At 46.1% G+C, this 11,416-nt stretch overlaps 1 protein-coding gene across 1 annotated transcript; it reads right to left on the reverse strand.

The window, feature by feature from the left end:
• Nucleotides 1–41: 41 nt before the first annotated feature.
• On the reverse strand, nt 42–11,101 carry rrp1 (ribosomal RNA processing 1). The gene is made up of 15 exons (XM_086147721.1): nt 10,862–11,101; nt 9,742–9,824; nt 9,562–9,619; nt 9,388–9,473; nt 8,953–9,014; nt 8,117–8,246; nt 7,954–8,018; nt 7,602–7,816; nt 5,919–6,031; nt 5,743–5,840; nt 4,767–4,786; nt 4,540–4,680; nt 2,308–3,194; nt 2,144–2,210; nt 42–346 (listed from the first exon to the last, which is right to left on the reverse strand). The coding sequence occupies exons 1-15, from the start codon at nt 10,986–10,988 to the stop codon at nt 156–158; spliced, it is 2,343 nt and encodes a 780-aa protein (XP_086003847.1). The 5' UTR covers nt 10,989–11,101; the 3' UTR covers nt 42–155.
• Between the last annotated feature and the right edge of the window lie 315 nt (nt 11,102–11,416).

Consider the following 11,416-nt stretch of genomic DNA (forward strand, 5'->3'; position numbering starts at 1 on the left):
GGTGTTGTAAGTCACACACACACACACACACACAGAGTATATAAAAGGGAGTAACTTTTATTAAAGTGTCACTCTTGTCGCGGGGGCGCTGCATCTGCTCCCTGCAAACCCGATAATAAAAATCCTTGAACGTCTCCGGTTGTGTTTGCGGTCCGTCAGAAGAAGTCGGCGGCGGTCGGACGCGGCTTCGCCGGCCGGCCTTTCTTCCTGCCGCCGCCGGCGGTCGTCGTCGGCGCCGCCAGGGGCGACTTCAGGACCCCCGTCTTGGGCTTCTGCGCCGGGTCGAAGGCCACCCTGGAGGTCCCGTCCGGGCTCAGGAGGAGGCTGCGGTCCGTCTTCCGGAACTCTGCGGAACCGAGAGAAAGGCGGGTCACTTTTTTACTTTTTTAAGGCACTTTTTTGTAAAAACCCCCGGGGCGGAACGCAGAGTGTTGAAATAAAGCACCCGGGAATATTATTAAAAAAAGATTTCAGACGTATTATGTTCCGTTATGGTACGACCCATCGACTTTGCACAATTTAAAAAAAAAAAAAAAAAAGCCGTAAAAAAAAGAGTGTTAAAAAAATTGTTTTTCATGAGGTTCTTGCAGAAACACATTTTTTTTTAATGACTAGAAAACCATCATGCTGTTGCACCATATACCATTATGGTACGACCCGTCGACTTCGCACAAATTTTTTTTTAAAAAGCAGTAAAAAAAAAAAAAAAAAAAAAGAGTATTAAAAAAATCATTTTTCATGAGGTTCTTGCAAGTGTGAACCATCATGCTGTTGCTGCATATATCGTTATGGTATAAAAAAAAAAAGAAATCATACAAAATTGTTTTCTTACAAAGTTCCTGTAAGAATCAACTGTACGAGACCGACGCAATTTGTATAACTCACGTTGTGGGAAACAAAAAATTTGGAAAAAAAAAAAAAAATCATGGTGCTGCTGCACCATATACCGTTATGGTACGACCCATCGACTTTGCACAAAAATTTTTTTAAAAAGCAGTCAAAAAAACGTTAAATAATTGTTATATAATAAACGTTAAATTGAACCGAACAAGACCCACGCAAATTAGAAATGCAAAAAAAAAAAAAAAAAAAAAAAAAAAATTTTTTTTAATAAATAGAAAACCATCATGCTAGAGCTGCATATACCGTTATGGTACGACCCACTGACCTCTGCACTAAACTATACAAAAAAAAAAACAAAAACATACAAAATTGTTTTTTACAAAGGTCCTGTTAACATTAAGCATCAAGTGGACAAGACAGACGCAATTCGTATAACTCACGTTGCTAAAAAAAAAAAAAAAAATAGAAAAAAAAAATGGTGCTGCTGCACCTTATACCATTATGGTACGACCCACCAACCTTTGCACACAAAAGAAAAAAAGCAGTCAAAAAAATCATATCAAAAGTTGTTCCCAGAATTGTCCACTGGACAAGAACGCACACTGTTTGTATAATTGGCCCTGCAAAAAGTAAAAAATAAAATATAATAAAAAACCATCATGCTCTTGCTGCACCATATATCATTATGGTACAACCTACCAACCTGTACTCTAAACTGTACAAAAAGGGAAAAAGAAGAAAAAAATAAATAAATAAATTAAAAAAAAAAATAAATTTTTTTAGGGGCGGTACAACTGTAAAAAAAAAAAAAAAACAAAACCTTTTGGTCCTTCTCTCTCATGCCGTCAAATATCAGTTCCTATACATGTGCATTTTATACTTCATACCTCAGTATGTAACAATGCACTTTACTGCTAATTTGCACTTTTTATTTGTTTTTCTAATTAATTTCACATCACGGTGGGATCGTGAAACATCTGAATGAATGAATTAATTTCTCCAGATGCCAAGTAGCTGCAAGAGATGCTCCGTTTGTATGGAGAAGAAGAAATCGCGAAAAGTTTGTCCGGTGTGTGTGTTTAATAATTAAAACCTTTAGGTGGTTCTCTGGCGCCCCCTAGTGGCCACAACTGGAAATGCGTGCTTAAGTTTATGTTTACGCCTATGTAAGTTATGTTATGTAAGTTTATTAAAACCAAAACCCCATTGATCCACACACACACACACACACACACACACACACACACACACACACACACAACGCCTGCAATAGGGTTTTCATGACGTGATGTTTCCTCACCGGCTGTTTTGTTGTTCTTGAGGCGGAAGGTCACCTTCTTGGACTCGGACGACGGCGCCTGACACACCTGCGGGCGGAAAACACACGCCGGGTAAGACGCGCACACACACACACACACACACACACACACACACACACACACACACACACACACAGGTTCCTACCCTTCCCTTGGTCCTGCAGAAGAGCGGCGTCGGGACGGATGCTTTTCTTTGAAAGCTTGCAAAGTCCGCCGCCGCCGCCGCCTTCTTCTTCTTCTTCCCTGCGGTAGGAGGCGGGGCTTGCTCAGGCTCCGCCCCCAACCCCGCCTCCTCGGCCTCGAACTCAAACACCACGGGGATCTTCCGCCTCTTCTTCCTCTTGCCGGGCGTCTCCTCCTCCGAATCCGGCGTCTTCTCGTCGGGCGGAGGACCTTCGCTCTCGTCGGCGGCCTTCCTCCTCCTCTTGGCCGTCGTCATGGCGACGCCTTGACTCTCAGGAAGCGGCGGCGGAGCGGTTCCTGCAGCCGCCGCCGCCGCCGCTTCCTGTAGCTTCTTCTTCCTCCTCGTCATCGGCGTGTTTCCACAGAACTCCACAGGCGTGACGTCTACTTTGTCCTCCTTGGGATCTTTGGACGCCTCGTCTTCCTCCGTCTTCTCGCCGGCGTCCTCTTTCGTCTCCGCCGCCGCCACAGGCTCCGCCTCCAGCTGGTTCCGTCGCTCCTCCATCCTGGAGCTCTTCTTCTTCTTCTTCCTCTTCTTCTTCTTCCCTGAGGAGGCGGCGCCGTCCGGAGTGGAAACTTCCACCTCCTTTTCCTGGTCCATCTCCTCCTCCTTCTCTGAAGGTTCTGGTCCTGATGCCTCCTGACTCGCCGCCGCCGCTTCGTCGTTGACGTCGCTCTGCGTTACAGCCTCGCCGCCGTCCTCCTGCTTGGACGCCTCCTCGCCGCTCGGTCCCGCTTTCTTCTTTTTCTTCTTCCTCTTCTTCTTATTCTTCTGCTTCTCCTCCTCCTCGTCCTTGTTGCCGCCCGACGCTGCCGGCTCGCCCGTTCCATCCGAGGCTTTGGTTTTCACTGAAACCGACAGAAAACGGCATCAACGCGCAGGATTGTGCGCGGCAGAGTTTACTTGCTAACTTAGTTAACCCGTCGAAGGGTAGTTATTGATGTTATCACGGTGCTAAGCGAGGTTTGACCTTGGCTAGTTGAGGGAGTCGTCTTACTTTTTCAAAATCTCTGATGCACTCGTGTCCCGGGGACAGAATGGGGGGGAAAAGCGGTGGCATGGAGGCAGCTAACGCCAGGCTAATTCCAAGGTAATGACAGGCTAACAACATGCTAATGCCGAGATAACGCAAAGCTACGAGGGGTTACACCAAGCCAAAGTTAGGCTAGCCCCAAAACTAATGCCGGGCTAACACAAGCCAAGGCCAAGCTAACGCCAAGGTAACACCAAGCCACAAGGGGTTACACCAAGCCAAAGCTAGGCTAATGCCCAGGTAATGCCGGGCTAACGCCAAAACTCATGCCGGGCTGACACCATGTCAAGGTTGAGCTAACACCAAGTCAAAGTTAGGCTAATGTCAAGGTAAGGCCAGGCTAACAGCATGGTGATGCCAGGATAACGCCAAGCCATAAGGGGTTACGACAAGCCAAGGCTAGGCTAACGTCCAGGTAACGCTAGGCTAACTCAGAAAGTAATGCCAGGCTAACGCCAAGGTAAAACCGAGCCACAAGGGGTTATACCAAGCCAAGGCTAGGCTAATGGCAGGCTATCACCAGAAATAATGCCAGGCTAACAGTTTGGCAATGCCCAGCTAACACCAAGCAAAGGCCAGGCTAACACCAAGGTGATGCCAGGATAACACCAAGCCACAAGGGGTTACACCAAGCAAAGGCTAGGCTAATGCCCAGGTAACGCCGGGCTAACGCCAGGCTAACACCATGTCATGGTTGTGCTAACACCAAGTCAAGGTTGGGCTAATACCAAGGTAATGCCAAGGTAACACCAAGCCAAGGCAAGGCTAACGTCAAGGCTAACACCAAGCCAAGGCTAGGCTAATTCCAGGTAACGCCAGGCTAACCCCAAAACTAATGCCGGGCTAACACCAAGCCAAGGTTCGGCTAATGCCAAAGTTATTGCCAAGCGGACACCATGCCAAGTTCAGGCTAACGCTGGGTCAACGCCATGCTAATGCTAAACAGGCGGTCCAAAGTATGGACACTTCTCCTTGGTGCCAAGATCAAATTTTCTTTTACAGCTGGTTTCAGTAAAAAGATGTGCGGTTGGCAACCGTATCCAAGGGCGATGAGTGACTGCTAACGCCCTGCAGCTCTAAACCCGCCAGATTTCTTTAGTCCACTACAAATCAGCAGATGGGTGACCCACAAATCAGGGGTTGAAAGTGGGGGTTCAGACCTTTTCTTTTCTTGGCGCCAGGGGCCTCCTCCTCCTCCTCGTTGCCGTGGTGGAACTTCTTCACCCTCTTCCTGGTGCCAAACATGTCGTCGTCCTCGTCCGTGGACACCTCTTCGGGATACTCGTCCTGGGGGAAGATGCCTGACAGGCAAAACAAAAAGGGAAAGGGGGAGGTCAACTACTGAAATCCCGAAGGATGCGGTGAAAGGTCTTCTTTCAGCTCTTACCTTCACTGAGATCTCGCAGCCTGCAGGAACACAAGAGAGGACATCAGGTCAGATGGCAGCAGCACAAAAGCACTCCCTCCTGTAGGTCTTTTAGGAGGTCCTCCCCATAACTGGACGTGTTTGTTGAGGCCGTCATCAGATTTGGCTAGCATAGCTTAGCCGCTATCGCACTCTGGTGCACTCAGGCTTGTTTACGCTAAATTTGGCACACAGCAAGAAAGCATACCGACTACGATGTTTTGCAGAGGACACCGAGATGTGGAGTGAAAAGCAGAGAGTGGAAGGAGGTCTGCTCCTGGGAAGGAGGTCTGCTCCTGGGAAGGAGGTCTGCTCCTGGGAAGGAGGTATGCTCCTGGGAAGGAGGTATGCTCCTGGGAAGGAGGTCTGCTCCTGGGAAGGAGGTCTGCTCCTGGGAAGGAGGTCTGCTCCTGGGAAGGAGGTATGCTCCTGGGAAGGAGGTATGCTCCTGGGAAGGAGGGGAATGAAGATGAACCGAGGCAAGATGGGACCCACAAGGAGCAGAGAGTCCACAGGGAGTGGAGAAGAAGGTAGAAGGACTTTGAGTACCAAGGGTTGACGGTCCAGAGGAATGGAGAAACAAGCATACTGGAATGGTTCAGGGGTTATACAAGAGGAGAAGCAGAAGACGGGACGCAGCAGAGATACAGATGTGGAGGTTCCTCTGTCGGGGTGAGGAGAGGATCGGGAAAAAGTCCACCAGAGGGACGGCACATGATAGATGTTCTGGAGATAAAGTTGGAGATGGTTTGGACCTGGACGGAAGAGGGATGAAGAAGAAGGTTGGAGGGAAACTTGAGGAGGACCGGAGAGGAGAGGACAGGATGTTAGAGAAGAGGGTTAGATGGAGGCAGATGATTGGCTGTGGTGACCCCGAAAGGAGCAATCCGAAGGAGGAGTTCAATTCCGGACATTTGTCGCTTTCCTTCTTTAATTTCTCCGGGTCAGGAGGACTCACACTTTAATGATCCCGTAGAGCCTCTTCCGGTTCTCGCTGGGCGTGAAGCTCCGGCTGGACAACTCCAGGAGCTTGTCGGCCAGAGCCGTGTAGTCAAACTGCAGAACGTGGACAGAAGCTCTTGAGCAACCAAGCGACGATCCCGCGGTCTGGGTTCAGGTGGTCCTCAACCTCACCTGTAAAACCGGTCCAATGTCCTCATCGTCAAGTGGAAACTCTGAGTCGGACTCCTCCAGGTGAAGAAGGTCCTCATCTTCATCGTCGTCGTCATCTTGGTGGGATTTATGACCTGAAAACAGGAATTAGTCAACTTCTTGATCCATTCAGACAACAAGGAACCAAGATAGTGGACCTTCAGTCCCTAAAACCAGCGTAGCTCCCTTTCCAGGGTCTTCATGTTTCCATAGGAACTCATGTGACACCTGTGATTGGTGGGACTTGCAAGCTACTCCGAACACCAGAATCTTCTCGTGACAAGACGACAAGAACTTCAGGAACTTCTTGCAGTGCTTGGAGCCTTTCCAGGAAGTTGACCGTCTCACGTTTTCGGACAGCAGGGGAACCCGGGATCAGGACCTCGGTTCAGTTCCACGCTCCAATTTAGCTCCTACGCCGAGCCGGGGACTTTTTACGGTTCCACAGGAACTCTTGATGTTGATGCTTGGTGGAACTCATAGCCAAAAAAAAAAAGCTTCACACTTCAACCCATCTGATAGTCCATGAACACTGTGGCAGCTTCCACCTCCATGTTGTCCACCACCTTGGTCCCCCCATGCTTGTGGGAATGCGAAGTTAAAAAAAAGGTGTAGGCTACTTCCTGGAACAGAAGTCGACGCCAGCGGGCGTTTTTCTGATCCAGAACTTTGACGTAAACTCATTGCACCTTTTGCTCAACCACGGCGACAGAAAGCATACATGGTAAGTGACTTTTTTGAAGGTACGAACGCAACCTGGGCGTAAATTGGCCTCCAAGAATTTTCTGACAAACCCTTCAAAGAAAACATTCAAAAAGAATCAGAAAGTATTTCCGGATTGTTCCGTCCCGAAAACGTCCCCTTTGCCTGGAACGTCTATTTTTGATAATATAAATACAGTAAACCCTTGTTTTTCGCGGGGTTACGTTCCAAAAAGAACCAGTGATAGGCAAAATCTGTGAAGTAGAAACCTTTTTTTTTTTAAATTATTATACAATTAAATACTCTATTATACATTGAAAAAAAAGAACAAACCATTTGACAGGCTCGCGTTTGTGCAGGTAACGTTTGTATCCAACGTAATGTCGAGCTAATGCAGATTCCATCCTCACCATGGTCTTGTTGCGGACAGTTGCAACCCTTTTTCATCGTTATTAAAACTTATCACCGCTGTCGTCCTTATGTTTTTTTCTTCCTTCTTTCCGGAACGAACGGAAGATTCATTCATTCCGTAATGCCGACCTACAGCCGCATAGCTTTTAGCTTCCCTTAGCATGTCCAGAGGTTTAATTTTATCTGCCATAGATAGCATCTTCCGCTGCCTTTTGGGCCCTTTTGTCGCTCCAGAGCGTTTTGTCAACATTATGGGTTTTAGAGAAACTCGAAATCGCAAGAGAATTTGCACGTACGTCATGTAAATTTAACAAACTGTTTTACGTACGTGTACGTATTAAACTGCAACGTTATTGACGCACAGGTAGAGAAGAAGCGGAGTGACTTTTTTTAGCCAATCAGAATGCGGAACACGATGCAAATCCGTGAAGTAGCGAAACCGTGAAAAGCAATTCGCGCAACAGCGAGGGATCGCTCCACATTTTATTTAAGGCGCAGACACAAAATACGCATGTAAAAGAAACAACGGAAGATTAAAATAAATGAACGTACCATTAATCTGCTTCTCTCTGCCTTTCTTGGCTTCTTTCCTTCTGGCTCTGCACTCCTTCTTCTCGACCTCCTCCTCCTCCTCGGACGCTTGTCCGGAGTCCGAGTCCGAGTCCTGCGCCGCCTTCAGCTCCTTCATCAGGTCCTCGATGGCGTAGGGCGCCTGGTCGATGATGGCGCTGAAGAAGCTGCCGCAGATCGCCCGGAACAGCGTCCGACTGGCGAGGCGGCGACCCAAAACAGAAGGTTCGGAGGTGAAACATCACTCGACGTCTTAAAACGCTTAAAAATCAATAATCGAGTTCAATTAAAGGATTAAAAAGCTGAGGTTCGATCGATAAACATCTTGACTTACTCTTTGGTCTTTGCCGCCGTTTTGCAGAAGGGCTCGATGAAGGTGAGGTTCTGGTCGGCGGTGAGCTGGGGAACGCCACGGGCGGGGGGGGGGTTACTTCTGACGGATGTATCCGAGTACTCGCGGGATTACTCCGAGCCCGCGGGGCGAAGAGAAGACGTACCTCCTGGGAGCCGACGGCCGCCAGTTCGGTCATGTAGAGGTCCAGGATGTGGAACTGCAGGCCGGCGGGCGCCTCGCTGTCGCCGTGGAGAATCTCCGTGGAGACCAGATCCAGGAAGCTGCCGACGGCGCTGAGGGAAGAGGAGGCGGCGAGTTCGGGAGAAGGATTCCGCGACCGTCCGTTCACTTGTTATGGATGTGTATGCTGGGATTTATCTCGGCTGTGATTGGCCGAGTTCGCCCCGCACCGGCCAATCACAGGGTGGTATGTTGAGACGTGCCTTCAGGCCCTTGTTTATTCACACATCATTCAGAAATTCAATTTTTGCACTGATTACATTCAAATGACATTTATTTCTACTTTTTGGTTTTAAAAAAAAAAAAAAAAAGGATTTTTTTCAATCTTGTAACATCTATTTATTAAAATATTTTTGTCGTTTTATCCCCCACGCGCCAGTGAAAGCTATTTTTCCCCCATAAATACAAGGAGGATTCAAATAAACATGGAGTATTTTGCTTAAAAGTAACCTTTAACCCAACGTCAAAATCTTTTGTCGCATGCAGAAACGTCATTTTTTGTTTTCTCTGCGGTTTTTCGTTGATTTTAAAAATAACACATTTTGATGGTTCGCGGCGTAAAGGCGAATAACGTTACACGCCGTGTTGATTCGTTTTAAATTTCAGAGGTCGCGTGGCTTCCGGTGTTTTCTTTAACGAAACGAGTCCAAATGACTCTGAGAGGTAAAAGCTGCCCGACATGGTTAACATTTAATAAACTTAAAATGTTTATTGTGCGATGAATTAATACTGTTTATTCTTTCTGAATGGAGGAGTTACCTGCTGTCCCAGTTCTTCCTCCTCAGCAGTTCGAACGCTTGTCTGAAGATGAAGCGAACCAACTAGAAAAAAATAAAAAATAAAAAAAATAAAAACATGAGAATCCAACCTCTCAATCCCTACTAAAAATCATTCCCATCTGCCACTTTTAAGAAAAGCTCGGGCACGAATTGTAGCTAAAAAAGCAACACATCGAATTAAATTCAGCGCAATCGACAGGTCTGTATTTTTGTTACCAAAAAAAAAAAACAATAAAAAACAGCAGTTGAACATATATATATATATTGACTTTTTCTTATTTTAAGACACTCAAAAAAAATTGTTTAAATTATTTAATATAAATGTATAATTTTAATGAATATTTTCCTTTTTTTTTTTAAATTTTACACATTTTTTTAGCTTACATCCAAATACTCGTAAAAGTCAAAACTCCACCTGGAAGAATTTGTCCATCCTCAGCCGGTCGATGCCGGTCCACTCCCTCTTGAAGGTCTGCAGGGATGCTTTCAGGTACAGGAGCTCTGCGGGAATCAACAAAAAAAAAACCCCACCGTGAGAACTCGGTCGACCGGTTCGCGGCGTCTCGCAACTCCCCGCGTCAAGTCTTACGGCCTTCGAGGTCGTGGAAGCTGTGGATCAGGCCGGAGATCAGCTGAGAGAGTTCCTCCTGCAACGCGGTAGAAGGATATTTAATGTGCAAGCCGAGAACGACCGAGAATCGAGGTTTTCATCCCTCCCGGTCATCTGTCTTCCTCTCGGAAGAGGAGGAGATGTTCGCCGCTTTCGTACCTGGAGGAGGGGTTTGTCCTGCATCCACAGGCAGTAGAAAAGACCCTTCCAGAGTTTGAGCAGCTCGTCGTTTGTGAATCCGCCTGCAGGGGAATTTGAAAGTCACGCGCACAAACAAGCCTCCAGCCGCTAGCGGTTTGCAGATGCAAAGATGACCAGTACATGGAAAATCACATGCAAATTTATGCGTGACGGTATTCCATGTGCTGCTTCACCTCATTTTTAATGAAATAACATATTCTTCTAATGTGCCTGAACAGGTCCAGGAGATATTTAAGTTTAGGATAAAAAAAAAAAAAAGATTTTTATACATTTAAAACACACCTTATCGATAAAATGGGAGTAGTAGGCAGTCAGGTATGAAAAAAAGGTCCGGGATTTGCTTACATGACATTAAACATTTTAAAGACTTTAGTGTGGGCGGGCGATAAGAAAGAGTTCAGGACCTTTAAAGTGATTGAAAATTGATTTTAAATATTTAAGAATAAGAACTACTTTATTTATCCCGAAGGTAATCGTTGTGCCAGAGTTTCATGTAAAACATAACAATAATAGATAATAGTAGGAAGGAGGGAGAATATGAAATACAAATAAAAATACAAAATGTCAAAGTCAAAGCTATAAAGCCTTTACATTGTAAAATAGAACATTTAAAAGTAAATAAGATGCCTTGCCAATGCTAGGACGTAAGGGCTTATTTGCGATTTAAGTTGTATTTATTATTAATTCTCAGATTTAAATTGAGAGAAAAAAAAATGGGAAAAAGATGACTTTTATTTTGAAATTCGCTCCGACACATTGAAATGACGTCAACTTTACACTCCAGCGCATTGGGACCAATACAATCTTTAATGTGAGCCTCAACTTCCGGTCCATGTGCGCCCGTAATTGTAAAGTTAGAAAGTTTAACCGCTAGTCTTCTCTCTCACACACACACACACACACACACACACACACACACACACACACACACACACACACACACACACACACACACACACACGGAGAGATTTTTCCGAACTCTCTCGCTCACTTTTACAGCGATATGCGTGTTTTTCGGGCTCGAACCTTCGTACGGTCGGGGTAGTTAGCAAGCTAGCTAAAAACGAAGCTAGCTTACCTGAGGACTTCTGCGAGCGGACACGAATGTACTTTCTAAGCTTCTTTATCGCCTTTGTCCGGATAGGTCTCTCGTTCGAAGCCAACCTCTGCGCCAGCTGGACCTCCGGTTCTTGTATAGACGCCATGGTCGCGGCGACTCGGGTGCTCGGAAGCGGGGTAAACTCGGCTATCACCGTCCCCGGTCTCGTCCCACGTTTCTCCAGTGCGTCGCGTGCTTATGACGTCAGGGGGCGTGTCCTTATCGGAACGTTGACATGCGCGGAGTTACAAAAAAAAAAAGAAATAAACGCAAAATGAAAAACACTCACATATATATATATATTATTATAAACACACACATTCATATTTGCAGGCTATAACAATTAATAATGTCCCTTTATAATTGAGTTGAGAATCTGAGTTATTTTTAAAAATTACAAAAAAATATATTATTTACTAAAATGCAAAAATTCTCTTTAACACACCTCGAAATGAAGAATATATGGATGAAGTAATGGAACAATCAAACATATAAAGTGGGACAGGTCCTGATGAGGGGAAAAACCTGGGTTTT

This window comes from Fistularia commersonii, chromosome 6 (genome assembly GCF_037954325.1).
Source record: "Fistularia commersonii isolate RoL2024-O1a breed Wild chromosome 6, RoL_Fcom_v1.0, whole genome shotgun sequence".
NCBI classification, from domain to species: domain Eukaryota; kingdom Metazoa; phylum Chordata; class Actinopteri; order Syngnathiformes; family Fistulariidae; genus Fistularia; species Fistularia commersonii.